This window comes from Bufo gargarizans, chromosome 3, assembly GCF_014858855.1.
Source record: "Bufo gargarizans isolate SCDJY-AF-19 chromosome 3, ASM1485885v1, whole genome shotgun sequence".
Taxonomy (NCBI): Eukaryota; Metazoa; Chordata; class Amphibia; order Anura; family Bufonidae; genus Bufo; species Bufo gargarizans.
In genome coordinates this window covers 232,606,504-232,625,860 of record NC_058082.1, presented here as the reverse complement: position 1 = coordinate 232,625,860, position 19,357 = coordinate 232,606,504, and the positions used below count along the sequence as shown (strand labels likewise).

General features: G+C 39.5%; 1 protein-coding gene across 2 annotated transcripts in view; it reads left to right on the top strand.

The window, feature by feature from the left end:
* The window catches only part of NALCN (sodium leak channel, non-selective), a 759,765-nt gene that overhangs the window by 694,223 nt on the left and 46,185 nt on the right, over window positions 1-19,357 (top strand). For both annotated transcript variants that reach the window (XM_044284936.1, XM_044284935.1), the window contains 7 exons: window positions 10,730-10,850; window positions 10,935-11,066; window positions 13,256-13,423; window positions 14,885-14,989; window positions 16,615-16,721; window positions 17,777-17,897; window positions 17,988-18,086. In XM_044284936.1, the coding sequence (XP_044140871.1) occupies window positions 10,730-10,850; window positions 10,935-11,066; window positions 13,256-13,423; window positions 14,885-14,989; window positions 16,615-16,721; window positions 17,777-17,897; window positions 17,988-18,086 (853 nt within the window). The remainder of the gene's footprint in view (window positions 1-10,729; window positions 10,851-10,934; window positions 11,067-13,255; window positions 13,424-14,884; window positions 14,990-16,614; window positions 16,722-17,776; window positions 17,898-17,987; window positions 18,087-19,357) is intronic.

The window sequence follows — 19,357 nt, the reverse complement described above, 5'->3', positions numbered from 1 at the left end:
ATACGACATCTATTGATTCGCCACTGTCAAGTCTAGAACTTTCCTCCTCATAGAAACTGATTAAATTTGTTTGACATGACCGATCCCTCATGAAGCCATGCTGATAATGCTCTATTTGCTCATTTTCATTGAGGTACTCCAAGATACAATCTCTTAGAAAACCTTAAAACAGTTTACCCATGACAGATTTTAAACTTACCAGCCTATAGTTTCCGGGCTCTGTTTTTGGACCCTTTTTGAATATTGGCACCACATTTGCTATGAGCCAATCCTGTGGAACACACCCTGTCATTATAGAGTCCTTAAATATCAGAAATAAGGGTCTGGCTATGACATTACTTAATTCTCTCATGATTCAGGGGTGTATGCCATCTGGTCCTGGTGATTTGTCTATTTTAATATTTTTAAGGACGCCGGTGTACTTCTTCCTTGGTCAGACAGGGCACTTTTAATGGGGGATTTACTTTTACATTCTGCATTTCATTTTTACAGTTTATTTTTCCTCACTTAATACAGGTCTGAGACCTCTGGCAAAGTTATCTGAGCACTCAAATCGCCTTGGGTTCCCATACTTACACAAAGTACTCATTTTTTTTCACTCTAAAATTGTATAAAGCCAAAATAATACACTGACATTGCTTAAAATGTCGAAATGTGTATTTCCACTTTAACTTTATGCCTTTTAGAGATCATTTCACATCACATCCCGGATTACTCGCTTTTCTAATATCCTCTTCCTTCTCCTGGTGCCTCAACATAGTCATCCTGCTGCTACCCCAATACTGTACATGCTGTGTTTCCCAATGCACCCCAATACTATACTTCAGAAATAACAGTGCCATACAGATAGCCCCCCATAGTAATAGTGCTCCCAGACTGCACCAGTAGTAATTGTGCCCCCTACGGTACCCCAAATAGCAACCCCATTAGTAGTAATGCCCTCCATAATGCACTTAATAAAAATGCCCCCAAAGAACCCCCAATATAAATAATGCCCCTAAAGTACCCACAATATGAATAATGCCCCCATCGGGCCACTAGTAGAAAAATAGTCCCCTTATAGTGCACCCAACAGTAACAAGGTACCTCTATAAGGCACCCCTATAGTCCCCAAGTAGTTAAAATTCCTTTTATAGTGGCCCCAGTATTTATAAAGTCCTGCTGCAGTGTCCTCTGCATTGCCCATATATATAATGCCACCTGTAGGATAATGCCCCCTGTAGTGCTAGTATGTAAAATACTCTTACCCCCCCCTCCCATCCCCATAGTATAATGCCCCCTCTGTATTTATAGTATACACTCACCTAAAGAATTATTAGGAACACCTGTTCTATTTCTCATTATTGCGATTATCTAGTCAACCAATCACATGGCAGTTGCTTCAATGCATGTAGGGTTGTGGTCCTGGTCAAGATAATCTCCTGAACTCCAAACTGAATGTCAGAATGGGAAAGAAAGGTGATTTAAGCAATTTTGAGCGTGGCATGGTTGTTGGTGCCAGACGGGCTGGTCTGAGTATTTCACAATCTGCTCAGTGACTGGGATTTTCACGCACAACCATTTCTAGGGTTTACAAAGAATGGTGTGAAAAGGGAAAAACATCCAGTATGCGGCAGTCCTGTGTGCGAAAATGCCTTGTTGATGCTAGAGGTCAGAGGAGAATGGGCCGACTTATTCAAGCTGATAGAAGAGCAACGTTTACTGAAATAACCACTCGTTACAATCGAGGTATGCAGCAAAGCATTTGTGAATTGGACTGTTGAAGACTGGAAAAATGTTGCCTGGTCTGATGAGTCTCGATTTCTGTTGAGACATTCAAATGGTAGAGTCCGAATTTGGCGTAAACAGAATGAGAACATGTATCCATCATGCCTTGTTACCACTGTGCAGGCTGGTGGTGGTGGTGTAATGGTGTGGGGAATGTTTTCTGGGCACACTTTAGGCCCCTTAGTGCCAATTGGCCATTGCTTAAATGCCACGGACTACCTGAGCATTGTTTCTGGCCATGTCCATCCCTTCATGACCACCATGTACCCATCCTCTGATGGCTACTTCCAGCAGGATAATGCACCATGTCACAAAGCTAGAATCATTTCAAATTGGTTTCTTGAACATGACAATAAGTTCACTGTACTAAAATGGCTCCCACAGTCACCAGATCTCATCCCAATAGAGCATCTTTAGGATGTGGTGGAACGGGAGCTTCGTGCCCTGGATGTGCAATGTGCATCCCTCAAATCTCCATCAACTGCAAGATGCTATCCTATCAATATGGCCCAACATGTCTAAAGAATGCTATCAGCACCTTGTTGAATCAATGCCACGTAGAATTAAGGCAGTTCTGAAGGCAAAAGGGGGTCCAACACCATATTAGTATAGTGTTTCTAATAATTATTTAGGTGAGTGTATATTATGGTCCCCTCTGTAGCATAAAGAATGGCCCCCTTTGTAATATATATAATGCCCCCCTGTAGCATACACAGTGGCTCCCCTCTGCAGTATACATAATGTCCGCCCTGTAGTATATACAATCTAATGCATTGGAGTCTATGATGAGAGAAGCAATGTTATGATTACATGTTTAAGTTTTATATGGGAAAGTTTTTAAAAAGTAAAAAAAAAATGTTAAAACCATAAAGATTCAAATCACCCCCTTTCCCCATAAAAGTAGAAAATAAAAAATAAACATCATAGAAATCACTACGTGCAAAAATGCCCATATTAATAAATATAAAAACATTCATCCCATATAGGGAGTGCAGAATTATTAGGCAAATGAGTATTTTGACCACATCATCCTCTTTATGCATGTTGTCTTACTCCAAGCTGTATAGGCTCGAAAGCCTACCAATTAAGCATATTAGGTGATGTGCATCTCTGTAATGAGAAGGGGTGTGGTCTAATGACATCAACACCCTATATCAGGTGTGCATAATTATTAGGCAACTTCCTTTCCTTTGGCAAAATGGGTCAAAAGAAGGACTTGACAGGCTCAGAAAAGTCAAAAATAGTGAGATATCTTGCAGAGGGATGCAGCACTCTTAAAATTGCAAAGCTTCTGAAGCGTGATCATCGAACAATCAAACGTTTCATTCAAAATAGTCAACAGGGTCGCAAGAAGCGTGTGGAAAAACCAAGGCGCAAAATAACTGCCCATGAACTGAGAAAAGTCAAGTGTGCAGCTGCCAAGATGCCACTTGCCACCAGTTTGGCCATATTTCAGAGCTGCAACATCACTGGAGTGCCCAAAAGCACAAGGTGTGCAATACTCAGAGACATGGCCAAGGTAAGAAAGGCTGAAAGACGACCACCACTGAACACGACACACAAGCTGAAACGTCAAGACTGGGCCAAGAAATATCTCAAGACTGATTTTTCTAAGGTTTTATGGACTGATGAAATGAGAGTGAGTCTTGATGAGCCAGATGGATGGGCCCATGGCTGGATTGGTAAAGGGCAGAGAGCTCCAGTCCGACTCAGACGCCAGCAAGGTGGAGGTGGAGTACTGGTTTGGGCTGGTATCATCAAAGATGAGCTTGTGGGGCCTTTTCGGGTTGAGGATGGAGTCAAGCTCAGGAACAGGTACAGGAAGAAGTCTGCATCCTTCAAGAAAAACATGATTTTCATGCAGGACAATGCTCCATCACACGCGTCCAAGTACTCCACAGCGTGGCTGGCAAGAAAGGGTATAAAAGAAGAAAATCTAATGACATGGCCTCCTTGTTCACCTGATCTGAACCCCATTGAGAACCTGTGGTCCATCATCAAATGTGAGATTTACAAGGAGGGAAAACAGTACACCTCTCTGAACAGTGTCTGGGAGGCTGTGGTTGCTGCTGCACGCAATGTTGATGGTGAACAGATCAAAACACTGACAGAATCCATGGATGGCAGGCTTTTGAGTGTCCTTGCAAAGAAAGGTGGCTATATTGGTCACTGATTTGTTTTTGTTTTGTTTTTGAATGTCAGAAATGTATATTTGTGAATGTTGAGATGTTATATTGGTTTCACTGGTAAAAATAAATAATTGAAATGGGTATATATTTGTTTTTTGTTAAGTTGCCTAATAATTATGCACAGTAATAGTCACCTGCACACACAGATATCCCCCTAAAATAGCTAAAACTAAAAACAAACTAAAAACGACTTCCAAAAATATTCAGCTTTGATATTAATGAGTTTTTTGGGTTCATTGAGAACATGGTTGTTGTTCAATAATCAAATTAATCCTCAAAAATACAACTTGCCTAATAATTCTGCACTCCCTGTACAGCAAACGGCGAAACAAAAAAATTGAAATGGCCAATTCAGTTTTTAGTCGCTCCACCTCTCACAATTTTTTTTTTATAAAAAGTGATCAAAAAGTCACACACACACCAAAATGATATATATGAAAAGTACTGCCCACAAAAGATGAGCCCTCAGACAGCTCTTTACATATAATAGGGGTGAGAATATGGTAATGTTTTTTTTACAGTATTAAAACACAAGAAAAACTATACAAATGTGGTATCACCATAATCATAGTGACTTGGAGTCCGTTTTACTGCATAGGGAATGGAGAAAAAAAAATTAAACCCATAAAACTATGAAGTAATTGCAATCATATATGGAAATTTTTTTCAGCTTTCCACTACATTGTATGCAATGTTAAATGGTGCCATTGAAAGTACAAAAAAACAAGATCTCATATGGCTTTATAAATGGAAAGATGAAAAGTTATGGACCCAGAAAGGTAGGGAGTGAAATCCGAAAACACAAGAACAAAATGTCCCCCAGGGGTAAATGGGTATATTCCTAAGTGAAAATGGCCAATTTGTTCCCAATAAGCCATTTTCCCTCCCCGGTGTCATGTGACTCGTTTACTGGAACCATGTCCTGTGGTCTGTTGGGCCCAAGATAAACTTATTTCGTTCAGATGGTGTCAAGCGTGTGTGGCAGCAACCAGGTGAGGAGTACAAAGAAAAGGGTGTCTTGCCTACAGTCAAGCATGGTGGTGGGAGTGCCATGGTTTGAGGCTGCATGAGTGCTGCCAGCTGTGGAGAGCTACAGTTCATTGAGGGAACCATGAATGCCAACATGTACTGTGACATACTGAAGCAGACAATGATCCACTCCCTTCAGAAACTGGGCCTCAAGGCAGTATTCCAACATAACGACCCCAAACACACCTCACAGACGACCACTTCCTTGCTAAAGAAACTGAGAGTAAAGATGCTGGACTGGCCAAGCATGTCTCAAGACCTAAACCCTATTGAGCATCAGTCGGGGATCCTCAAATGGAAGGTTGAGGAGCCCAAGGTCTTGGACATCCACCAGCTTCGTGATGTCATCATGGAGAAATGGAAGAGGATTCCAGTGGCAACTTGTAAAGCTCTAGTGAACTCCATGCCAAAGAGAGTTAAGGAAGTGCTGGAAAGTAATGGTGGCCACACAAAATATTGACACTTTGGGCACAATTTGGCCATTTTCACTATAGGGTGTACTCACTTTTGCTGCCAGCGGTTTAGACATTAATGGCCGTGCTTTGAGTTATTTTGAGGGTACACCAAATTTACACTATTATACAAGGGCGCATTGGCCATAGTCCTTACAGGGAAATTTCCCGGTGGGCTGATGCCCAGGGGGCCATCTGGGCCCTCTCCCTGGCCAGGCAGTGGAAGTTTTTGGGGATGTATTTTGTGCTGCTGGCAGTATTTTCTGATGGACTGTGATATTTGGCTATGTTGGGGTTGTATAATGTTCCACAATATGGTATTGCTGGCCCTGCCTTCCATCAATTTGGACCCAACTACAAAATGGAGCCACTTTTAGTATTTTTTCCAGGGCCACTTTCAGTTCCCAGCTGTACACTGACTACTTTACATTGTATCAAAGTGTCATATCTTCAGTGTTGTACCATCGAAAGGTATAATAAAATATTTACAAAAATATGAGATGTGTACTCACTCATTTTTGTGAGATATATAGACTTTCAGTATAACCATCATCAAGGACAGAATGAAGACAGGAGGTGCATGTTGCTTGCAAGCATAGATAATTCAGTAATAAACTAGCAATCATATTGTAAAGTGATGGTCCAGGATTTAGCAGATACTTTGTATTCATCTGTTCCTTTAGAGAACTCTGTATTTTACAGCTTGTGGCCAAAAAGCTATTTGCCAAGTTCATATCATTTTGATAATGTTCATTATTCTCTTCCTTTCCTTCATCTTCCGTTCAGTCTGTTCAATCCATCTCCAGAGATCTTCCTTTTCATCCACTCTTAATAACAAATCCTATAATAGTCTTCTATACAAGTTTTTACAGCTGTAATCTGTCAGAATTTCATAAACGGAACAGATTTTTTTGCAGTAAAGACAGAGTACTTTGTAGCACATTTTTCTCCTTATGTGGGCTTAATCCATGTAATGGACTGAAATTGTCTGGATTCTTTCTGTGTCAGAGAAATTCATATCAGGCGAAAGCATTTGATGTCACTTGGGAAATATAATTAATGGCTTACACCATAACAGGAAGAAAACTGGCAGGTCCATACTGTGTATCACTAAGATAAGAACTGAAAAGCCACATGACAAGGACGTCTTCATCGTCTAGATGCAAAATCTTACATAGTTCTTCCCAGCTTAATCAGTACAGAATCACATTACAGCAAATGTATAAATTTTTACATTATATGTAATTATCTTCATATTTATTTTACTGCTAATTCTGCAAAAGTATTTTGATAGCTTTGAATTTTTGAGGAATTCCACAGACATTTGTAGGTAGGATTTCAAATCCACTAATATTTTATGCAACAGTACTCAAATTTATATGAATACCTACACGATGGCCCAGATTTTCTTTTTTCCAACATACTCAGGAGTGGGGCTTAGCTGAAAGGGGTTTGGCTTCATGGGAAAGGGGTGGGACCTAAAATGCGCCATTTTGTGTCTCAGCATAAGCCAACCAATAGTTGTTGTAGAGTCAATGAAAAAGGTCTATACCTGCACCAGATGTATCATGCAGTCTGAGCCACTGTGATAAATGTGGTGCAGTTCTAGACAGCTGGTCTAAACTTACGCCTTCTTTAGGATTAGTTAATCTGGTCCATTGTGCACACAAAGGGTTTAACACAAAAGCGTAAGGAAGCTCCTGCCTATAATAGATTAGTTGTATAAGAGGGCCTTATGAATGACCTTCATTTGTCATATGTAACTGTACATATCCATAAAATTATGAAACAAGTGCACAGAAAGTGGAACACTGTGGGAACAATTGTTTTAATGATCCCTCATTCATTGTCAATGCTGTATCATGTTTTTAACAATAGTTGTTTCCCTCAGTCATACGTTTTTGTGTATTTTTCCTATATGAATCCCAGGTAGGTTATATAGTTATGTACCAGTAAGAAAGAACCTGATCCTCTTCCTAGGTGCTAAATGAGGCAGTGATATAGTATGACGGGTAAATTGGAACAGTGATCATCGTGCTAACCATTGGTAGTAGTCAGGTTAGACTAAGTTTGTGCTTCAGTTATTTTGTCAGTTATTTCCATCAGTTATTGTGAGCCAAATGCAGTAGTGAAGCCTACTCAGAGATAAGGTATAAAGGAAACGTCTACACCTGTTCTGTGTTTTTGAACCTCACCTGGTTTTAGTTCACAATAACTGAAGGAAATAACTGACGTGTGAACTCCGCCTCAGTGGGCTACAAGTATCATGACACAGAGTCAGGGCCAGCTCACAGTGTAATGACCCCCCCAGTGGCCCCCTCACATACCTATAATCGCTGGAGTGCAGGGGAGCCAGCGGTCCTGTCATTCACTAACCGCAGCTCTGGATAACGCCTCTATACAGTGACCAGATAACACTGCCATACAGTGACTAGATAGATCCCACCATACAGTGACCAGATGAAATGGTATAAGAGGGCACAGTATAGGGAATGACTAGGGTCTCTGTACAAGGTATGGTTAGAGGGCACAATGCAGGGTATAAGGGGGCACAGTACAGGGTGGGGGCACAGTCACATGACCCTGAGATGTTAGAAGGTCCTTATGGTAAATGCGGTTTAGACACCACCATAATGAGAGGCAGAGGAGTGAGACAGGGGCCCAGGGTCCTGGATGGACAAGAGGGGTGGACACAGCAAGTAGGTGGAAGGGGCTCTGAGGGGGATTCATATAAGAAGTAGTGGTAGGAGGTCTGTGCAGGGAGATAGGAGGGTGGAATAGGAGCCAGCAATGGCTCCATGAGGATGAGTGAGATAGGGGCAAACTGCTTAATGAGGCTGTAAAACAACTAAATAGCATTGAAGCTGCTAGTCTACAGCATCCAGCAGCAGCTTGAAGAGTTCCCTGACCTCCCCCCTCCTGTCCCACAGAGACAAGACCGTCACAGTGCAGACTCACTCAGACTGTCTTCACACTTCTGCTCCAGCTGCTGGGGTCTCTCTCCTCCTCAGACAGCATGTCCTGTGTAGAGGGGGCGTGTTTGAAGCTCCGCAGCACAGGAGCTTGTAAGGAGGACAGCAGCAGACGGCCTCACGTGACCCACCAGAAGATTCTCCCTTGCTTCAGTCTGAAGCTGTGTAAGTGAAAGGACTGCAGCTCCCTGCACTCCAGCTATGAGCGCTTCCATCTGTATTGATGGAAATGCTCATAGCAGCGCAGTGGTCCCCCCCAGGGGCAGGGTCCCTGCACTTGCCCGGGTATGCCGGGTGCTGACGCCGGCCCTGCACAGAGTGAACCAGTTGGTATATTTACAACACTGTGGCTGATTTAATGTAGATTACTTGGTTTCCCCCTTACTAAGACTCAGAGTTTACACATTGCTTTTGTGTTCCTTTTAATAACTGCATCAAAAATGCATTGCAAAAAAAAATGCTTTTTTACTGTTGTTGTATTTTTTTTTTTTTACAGGTGAGGCATGTTAAATCCATGTTCGACTTTGGAGATCTTACAGATGAAACACATTGATTTAAAAAGATTGTGCAAGATAAATCTCAGACAAGTCCCCAACTGACTAAAATAAAAATGATATTATTAATATATATATATAATATATATATATATATATATATATATATATATATATATAACAAAGAAAGTCTGCAGCACTCCTTGAAGTAAAAAATGTGCAGTTTATTCACACATGTCAGAAAATTGACAACGTTTCGGTTCTCTCACAGAAGTTGAGAAAGGTTCTGTGAGAGAACCGAAACATTGTAAATTTTCTGACATGTGTGAATAAACTGCACATTTTTTACTTCAAGGAGTGCTGCAGACTTTCTTTGTTATTTATCCGTCCTGCATCGAGGGACCACCGCGGGCACCATACAACCATTTACTGCATGCGAAGGAGTGCAGCCTAACCTTTTCTATGGATATATATTTATATATATATATATATATATATCGTATATTTATTAATCCTCTTGTTCCAGCATTGTTCTCCTTACCACCGGGCCGGTCCCCCTGCCGCTGCTTGTTTACATGACTGCCAATTGGGGACTTGCCCAAGATTTTTCATTATCTTGGACAACCTCTTTTATATGTTTCATCTGTTAATAAAATGTTTAAGTCATTGTAAAAATGTGTGTGTGTTTTTATGTGTTTTTTTAGATGGGCTTTTTTTAAAAAGCAACTTGCCCTATATGTGTCACTTAGTTGATAATCATCTATCTCTGGTAGGGTAGTTACTTGTACAGTTTATTCATGCTGTGCTTGCTGTAGTGGAAATCGGTTCTCCATGCACTGACTGTACTTGTGCACATAAAACACAGAGTTGCATTAAGATCTGACTATTTAAGATTCTAAATTGACAAAGGAGCTGTCCATTGTTTGACTTATTTATATTTATACCTTGTTGTGGTGTGTATTTTTGCTATTTTTTCCTCTACGGTGTAGATATATTTGTAGGTTTTTTACCACTAAAGGAGTGACAAAGAATCTAATGTATCATCTCAAACCAAAATGTTATATTTATAAGGATATTCTGGTAATTTCATGTTATCCGTTAACCACAGGATGGGGGATAACTATTAAATCAGTGGAACCCCCAGAATCACGAAAACATGAGCTTTCTTACTCCACAGGGCCGTCGAAATGAGCAGAGGAGCAGATCAGGCATGCACACTGCGGCTCCATTCATCTCTATGGGATCTGGCAAAATTATATGAGTACTGTATTCAGCTCCAGCAGTCCCATAGAGGTCAATGGAATTGCAGTGTGAATGCCCAACTTGCTGTGCAGATGGTTTTTGGGGGCCCTGCAGGGTATGGGTCCTCCATTCTCGTGATCAGTAGGGGTCCCTGGAATAGGGAATTATTTGAAATTGCCAGGATACCCCTGTAAAGATTTTCCAGATTTATCAAACATCTTATGGTAAAGTTGGCCCAAATTACTTAAACACAGACTTCTTAAATAAAAAGTGTCCTCTCATGATACATTTTCCCAAACAGTAAATAATAATTATTTTAATGTATAAACTTTCATAGTCTAAAATGATTTAGTATTTTATTTATTTAGTATCTAAGTATTTAGTAGCTTGAAATTATCCAGAAAAGCACTTGTTCCTATTTTGATGGATAAACAATGATTTTGATATGCGAGTATGTTTTTGAGAAGTATTATTTTTTTGTCAGAAAGATCATGTATACATTATACCACTCATACAGTATGGACTTGTCAATAACTAAATTCAGGGGGGAAAAAAAATCTAATTTTGCTTCTGTTTTCTGACAGTGACTTACTCGGACTGGTGACTTACCTGGACTGGGTTATGATTGTAGTCACCATATGTTCATGCATCTCCATGATGTTTGAGTCCCCATTCAGAAGGGTAATGCACACCCCAACTTTACAGGTACAATGTTACAGGCATCTCAGTTTTCTGCATTAATCTTCTACTGCTATTCAGCTTGCTGATCCTTTTGTGTCTGTTTTCCAGATTGCAGAGTATGTTTTTGTTATATTCATGAGCATTGAGCTGAACCTGAAGATTATGGCAGATGGCTTATTTTTCACCCCCACAGCTGTTATAAGGGACTTTGGAGGTGTGATGGACATATTCATTTATCTTGTACGTAAACACTTTTTATCCTATGTAAATGTTCATAGCAATCTATTGAGGTGACCCCTTCAAAAAATGCCCTGACAATATCAATAGGATATAAGCAAAGGTGGGTGATCAGATGGATTGATTGATTGCTGCCAGTTCTTAAGATTTTGTGAATCACAATAGCAACATTTACTAGTTCCCAAAAGGAACATTGTGGTGCAGGTCAGATTTGACTTTCTGACAAATCCGAATTAAAAAGGACATTCTACACCCCCAAAAAAATATTCACTGTTATTTGATTGAATTAGTCACAAATATCTGATTTAACTAGAATTTGAAACATGAAATTGTTCATGTTGAGGCTCATGTAGATGACTCTCACTGATGTACAGTGGATATAAAAAGTCTACACACCCTTGTTAAAATGTCAGGTTTCTGTGATGTAAAAAAATGAGACAAAGATAAATAATTTCAGAACTTTTTCCACCTTAATGTGACCTATAAACTGTACCACTCAATTGAAAAACAAACTGAAATCTTTTAGGTAGAGGGAAGAAAAAATATAAAAATAAAATAATATGGTTGAATAAGTGTGCACACCCTTAAACTAATACTTTATTGAAGCACCTTAAAAATTTTATTACAACACTCTTTTTGGGCATGAGTCTATCAGCATGGTACATTTTGACTTGGCAAAAACACTTAAAATCTGTCAGATTGCGAGGGCATCTCCTGTGCACAGCCCTCTTATGATCACCCCACAGATTTTCAATCAGATTCAGGTTTGGGCTCTGGCTGGGCCATTCCAAAACTTGAATCTTCTTCTGGTGAAGCCATTCCTTTGTTGATTTGGATGTATGCTTTGGGTCGTTGTCATGCTGAAAGATGAAGTTCCTCTTCATGTTCAGCTTTCTAGCAGAAGCCTGAAGGTTTTGTGCCAATATTGACTGGTATTTGGAACTGTTCATAATTCCCTCTAGCTTAACTGAGGCCCCAGTTCCAGCTAAAGAAAAACAGCCCCAAAGTATGATGCTGACACCACCATGCTTCACTGTGGGTATGGTGTTCTTTTGGTATTGTGCAGTGTTGTAATTGCGCCAAACATATCTTTTGGAATTATGGCCAAAAAGTTCAACCTTGGTTTCATCAGACCATAACACCTTTTCCCACATGCTTTTGGGAGACTTCAGATGTGTTTTTGAAAAATGTAGCCTGGCTTGGATGTTTTTCTTTGTAAGAAAAGGCTTTCGTCTTGCCACTCTACCCCATAGCCCAGACATATGAAGAATACGGGAGATTGTTGTCACATGTACCACACAGCCACTACTTGCCAGATATTCCTGCAGCTCCTTTAATGTTGCCATAGGCCCTTTTGGTAGCCTCCCAGACCAGTTTTCTTCTTGTCTTTTTTTATTTGGGGTTAATCAGAGGCACTTAAATGATGACAGGTGTATGCTGACTCCTATTTAACATGATTTTGAATGTGATTGCTTAATTCTGAACACAGCTACATCCCCAGTTATAAGAGGGTGTGCACACTTATGCAACCATATTATTTTATTTTTATATTTTTTCCTTCCCTCCACCTAAAAGATTTCAGTTTGTTTTTCAATTGAGTTGTACAGTTTATAGGTCACATTAAAGGTGGAAAAAGTTCTGAAATTATTTATCTTTGTCTCATTTTTTTACAGCACAGAAACCTGAGATTTTAACAGGGGTGTGTAGACTTTTTATATTCACTATATATATATATATATATATATAGTTGAAGAAAGATTGGACTGCACTCCGGATAAAAGTGAAAATACGTGAAGATTTATTCACCCATAATATGGCAACTCTGCAACGTTTCGGCTCACAAGAGCCTTCTTCCAGGCTGGAAGAAGGCTCTTGTGAGCCGAAACGTCGCAGAGTTGCCATATTATGGGTGAATAAATCTTCACGTATTTTCACTTTTATCCGGAGTGCAGTCCAATCTTTCTTCAACCATATTATTGGGGCATTGCCGCTGCTCTTGTGGATTTTGCACCCACGTTGAGGGTGGTGCTCCCTCAGGATTTTTTCTTATATATATATATATATATATATATATATCCAGGAGCGTCATGTCTCTACTGTCCATAGAGTATCTGTCCTGACGCACACAACACTTATTTGAAGTGTATAATTGTATTATTTTGCAGCATTAACACTATATATATGGTTTTCAGGTCAGCCTGATCTTCCTGTGTTGGATGCCGTACAATGTTCCAGCTAAATCTGGGACTCAACTTTTAATGGTATTACGTTGTTTGAGACCTCTCCGTATATTCAAGCTAGTCCCTCAGATGAGAAAAGTTGTGCGTGAACTATTCAGTGGTTTCAAGGAAATATTTCTGGTATGTACAAAGCTTTTATAGAGGTTTGGTTCTAATCAGGAAATTGAAGCATACACATATTGAGTTAATAGCTAGAGTGGTTTGGAACATCTTAAAATGTCCGTAAGATGCTTATATTATTGTTAAAGGACATTCTATTTGCGATTATATTCGTAGTCCATTAAATGGCAACAGAGAACAAGATGTCTTGTTTTTCTTTAAGTTATGACTGCCGTATAATAGACAGTACTGTGGTTGGTTCTTTAGTAACTGAAGTATCCAACTTCTACTTCTCCCCTCTACCACCTACAGTAAAAAAAATGATTGCGCAGATTTACTCATCCTAAAGATGGTGTAAGCTTAGACAGGCTGTTTAGACCTATGCCTGATTTTTCACAGTGGCTCAGGATGGATGATAAATGTGGTGCAAAATCATGCAACTTAGGTCCGTTCCTCCTTTCCAACAAATCTTGTCAAACGAGTCGGTAAAAGTGTAGAAACCATAGATGTGCAAAATTGCACCACTTTTTAGATAGATTTCTGGCGCAGACACATTATTAAATCTGGGCCAACATGTACATGTAGGCTTGTACAAGCAGAATTTGCAGTGCAGTACGATATTAACCATCTCACTAAAATCATGGCCAGTTGCTATAGACTGACAGACTAATTAGATTATTGACCCCCGTGGCTTGGAGGAATAAAAAGTCAGGTGTCTTTATAGCTATTGTATCTTCCTTTTATTACTTTTCTTAAAGGGGTTGTCTCACTTCAGCAAGTCGCATTTATCATGTAAAGAAAGTTAATAGTTAATAAAAGTTAATAAAAAGAGTATGCGGCAGACAATAGATGTCTAACCCCCCCCCCCCCCCACCTCTATTCAAGCTTGGCTTCTCTCTTTTTACATAGAAGGCCTCCTTCACGCCTCGTTTGTACCAATCGGCCTCCTTATCCAAAACACGTACTTGACTGTCTTCAAAGGTGTGACCTGTTCCTTTTAGATGTAAGTACACGGCTGAATCTTGACCAGAGGTACAAACGAGGCGTGAAGGAGGCCATCTACGTAAAAATGGAGAAGCCAAGCTTGAATAGAGGTGGGGGGGTTAGACATCTATTGTCTGCCACATACAATGCTGTCTAGACACCTTTTTCTGGGAAGTCTTTATCACCTACTGACTCCAATTAGGATAATGGAATCAACACCTTTGACCCAATGCTGGGTATAATTACCAGATGTGGATTCAGTTACATATTTATTCCCAGAATTTTTGTACAATCACTCAGAATTGAGAAAGCTCGTTGGAAGAACGAGTGAAACGTTTTCAAGAAATCTACAGTACGTCCAGTTGCCTTGATTTAATCTTTACAGATATATACCATGACCTGGATAAATGAGAACATTCACAGACAATAATTTATGATGTGTACTGAAAGTCATTTCAAGCTATCCGTGTTCTTCATGTAATGCCTATTTCCTTTCAGGTGTCCATTCTTCTGCTAACATTGATGCTAGTATTTGCCAGCTTTGGCGTCCAGCTTTTTGCAGGAAAGCTTGCAAAATGCAATGACCCAACTATTGAAATCCGAGTAAGTTATATCATGCATATTTTGGTTTTGTGAGATTTAGATCATGTACTCTTTTAATTACAGTATGGTGCTTGTTATTAAAGTTAGACTAAGTTTACATCTTGCAGAAAGGTTTTTTTTTTGGTGCGGCTGAGGCATGACTGAATAAAATGTGTTACAAAACTGTATGTAAAACCATAATCATCCCTTGTTGGGTGCAACATATAGCATTCAGAAGCTTGCAACAACAGCCTTTTAAATGCACCTGGGAATGATTTGGTTCATGTACAGAACCACACTGTCGAAAGAAGCACATCCAACACACAGCAAGAAATGCTTGTATTGCAAAAGTTATTTTCTTTATCCAAAATTTCCATATGCAATATTAAATGAGACGATATATTTATACCAGCAAAATATAAAGATATGGGGCACTCTACACCTAGAAGTGCATGGACTTTGATAGACAAAAAAATACATCTTTATTCAACAATATTAAAATGCCATATCATAGACCATAAGAATAAAAATATAAGTAAAAATAAAGATAACAAATTTATATAAAAATAAACACACAGTTTAAAACGACAGCAGCTGTCATGCAGTATGGATAATTGGTCCTAGCTGTATGCGATCAATTATTGCAATATGTAATCACGGACGCCCACTCCTGCGCCGACCATACTGCATGACAGCTGCTGTCGTTTTAAATTGTGTGTTTATATTTATATTTATTTTTTATCTTTATTTTTACTTATATTTTTATTCTTATGGTCTATGATATGGCATTTTAATATCATTGAATAAAGGTGTATTTTTTATCTATCAAAGTCCATGCACTTCTAGGTGTAGAGTGCCCCTCATCTTTATACTTTGCTGCTATTTATGATTCACAGTATTGGAGGAATCGAGAGGTGAGCACCAATCCATCCTTTGGGATTCAGGTAGAGCCGCCTATTCCAATACGTTTAAATTTATACCAGTGCATTAGGTGTTGCATAAAATCCTTTAGTCTGTTCATAGCAGCAGCAGGACTTATAAGGTTGGCTCACTACAGCGATGGAATAGTCTAGGGCAGTGATGGCTAACCTTGGCACTCAAGCTGTGGTAAAACTACAACTCCCAAAATGCCCCCCTTGCTTGGCTGCTCTCAGAACTCTATAGAAATAAATGGAGCATGCTGGGAGTCTTAGTTTCACCACAGCTGGAGTGCCAAGGTTAGCCATCACTGGTCTAGGGGCACACCACCTGCAACATTTCAGAAGAAAGGTTATCAATATGGTCAGTTAGGCATGTGATCGCCGATGATGTATAAATGAAACATTGATTTCCTAATGGGAGCGGCAGCTTTTGTTCTCAGCAGATGAGAGGGTCAGTATGCTTATCTGCCTGTGTCTAACCCTGTACAAACTGTAATATAATGTAAACAGGATTTTTTTAACTCACATTATTAGAGCATTATTACTAGATTGGCCTACTAATAAAAAATTTGAATATTGCGCCTGTTAGAAATATGGAGAGGGGTTTAGCTAGGCCCTGTTTAGTTGAGTTGTTTTGCCTGGAAAATGCCTTTAAGTGAGCACTAAGGTAAAAGTATTCCACCGCAATTTGCAATGTAAATTTATAGCATTTATTTTACTTCTCAGGAAAAGTGTCATGGCATATTTAGAATCAATGTCAGTGTATCTAAAAATCTCAATCTGAAGTTAAAACCAGGAGAGAAGAAGCCAGGATTTTGGGTTCCACGAGTTTGGTAAGTAACCTAGAAATATTTGTAGTTATAAAAATGGAGAAGGGTAGAAGAGGCCAATTTCAGTAGTGTATTGTTCTTTGCTCCCCTGCTTGCGCTTGCATCACCTATATAAAAGTGGTTAATCCATCCCTGCTTTCCACAAGTTGACCCAAACATGTGTAATTGCCGTACATAAAAAAAAAAAGCATGAAAAGCTTAATGCACCACATACTGTATCCTGGGTTCCATTTACAAACTACAGACTGCTATAAATGGCAGCCTGTTGTATGAAATCAGAGGGGAACAGTGGGACGTCTGAATTGCCATCTGAGCTCCTACAGCCAAACAGCTTACAGTACATTAGGACATTACTTAAAGGGAACCTGTCACCAAGATCATGCTGTTCTAACCACATGCAGCATGGCTTACTTACTGGTCTTGCTACAGTATGTTGAAAGCATTGCAGCATTTTACAGAAAACTGCTGGGCTTGGAAAGGAGTGTCCATTGGGCATCACCCTTCACCACCTGGCTCGGTATCATTGACAGGTCTCTCTATATACACTAATAGGGACCTGTAAATCATAGCTGAACATAGCTAATTATTATCAACTGACCCTCTGCCATGCACATTAGATAGTTGTCAGCCAAAAGCTGTCTCTCCTGCATGTACATGCTCACTCAGCCAAGCATGCATGTCTTGAATAGGGAGAAAGCTGCTGCCATATACCGGTACCTCTGACAGTGGTTTATCACCTAGAAAGCAAAAGGATCAGGTAACTGAAATCCAAATGCCTGGTCCTTATCCTCATCTACCATGAGTGAGGGAATCTTTAATAGCTAAAGTAGGTCACCATTTGGAATTAAGTTTTATTTGCTACTTTATCCAACCCATTCTGTCTTATATTCTTGATTATTTAGGAGCATTTCCCTAAAGTCAGTTAATTACCACTAAAGCAAATTCAGCGTTTTCTATTTCTAATAGGGTTTTCTTCAGTCCCATATAATGTATGTAGATTTTGTCACATCTTGCAGTTGCCATGTTATTTAATTTTTAGCAATGCTTAAAATTCACAGGGCAAATCCTCGAAATTTCAATTTTGACAATGTTGGGAATGCTATGCTGGCTTTGTTTGAAGTGCTGTCTTTAAAAGGCTGGGTAGAAGTGCGGGATGTTATTATTCATCGCGTTGGACCAGTAAGTTTATATATACTATTCAGCGCTGTTTTATAGCTCATTGTTGCTTTATATATATATTAACATGCTGTAACCTACCTCTCTTTGCAGATACACGGAATATACATTCATGTGTTTGTATTCCTTGGCTGCATGATAGGTCTTACTCTTTTTGTTGGGGTGGTCATTGCCAACTTCAATGAAAACAAGGTATGATTTCATCAACCCAAACATGTAATTCAAATACATTATAAGAAAAACATGAACACCAAATAAAATGGCTGTGCTAGACCATGCGAGCTCAAGAAATACATCGACTTTAATTCCTGTAATATAAAAAAATATATATTTAAGTTAAAAAGGAGCCAAAAAACAATCGCTAAACAGTGGGTGAGCACAAAATCACATAATGGTGTAAAGGGCCTATTAGATGTTTACATTTTCATGCAAAACAAGTTTTGTAAGAAAATCGTTCATTTTCAATTTATTGGATGATTTTGCCTGTTTGGCTCTAAAAACAGTTAAATCTCTGTTGGATTTTGGCAACAGTCATGACATGTTATGCATCACATCGCAGCCCCATTGACAATCCTTAGATGTGATGTGTCAATGCAACATTGTGGTCTTCACACGACATGTCGCGGTATAGCCTTATACTGTAAGTGCACAAGGAGAAACACAGCTATGATACTAACAACTTCATCTAGGGGTGGTTGTTGATAATGAACAGAAGTTATCTAATCAGAATCTGGCTCGATCACCATAGGACAGTGATGTCATTCCATTCAGAATGCATTGGGACAAAACTGAAGCCCCTATGATGGAACTCAATACCGGAAAACTTTAACGATAGTGTGAAAGTACCCTAATAGTAAGAGCTCTCTCCATTTTAGCTTCTTCTTCTTACTGTATTTCGGCCAATAATTGGGAGGCATTATATGAAAGGCAGCAGTGTTACTAGTATTTAGTGGGTGCAAGGGGCAGGCAGAGCAGGACCTCTTTGTGGTTCAGTTTGTGCTAAAAACAGCAGAGCAGGAAGTGTTGTATGAGAGAGGCATCATCTTGGCATATTTTCCCGTACAGCCCAGTAACATGAAGCCATTGCATTCTTGCCTGTGACATTTTATACCTTAGTGTACAAAGCAGTTTGGGGAATTATATTGGATGGACCAACAGCCTTGGTATGTTACATGGTCTAGTTTACTGATACTGAAAATTATGGCCAGCTTTAAAGGAGCAGTCCTTTCAAAAATTGTATTTTCTGACCTGCTAGAAATGTACATGATATAATCTGTAATGAATGTAATCTTCTCATCAGTGACTGTATTTGTGTGATATAACCTCCCTTCTAATTTTTAGCTGTGTCATGTGACCAACTCTCTGATCTCCAACAGACACAGGACAGGAAATCAGTTACTTCTCTATTCATTCCTATGAGACTAACATTGAGGCTCCCATAGGAATACACAGAGAAACTGACT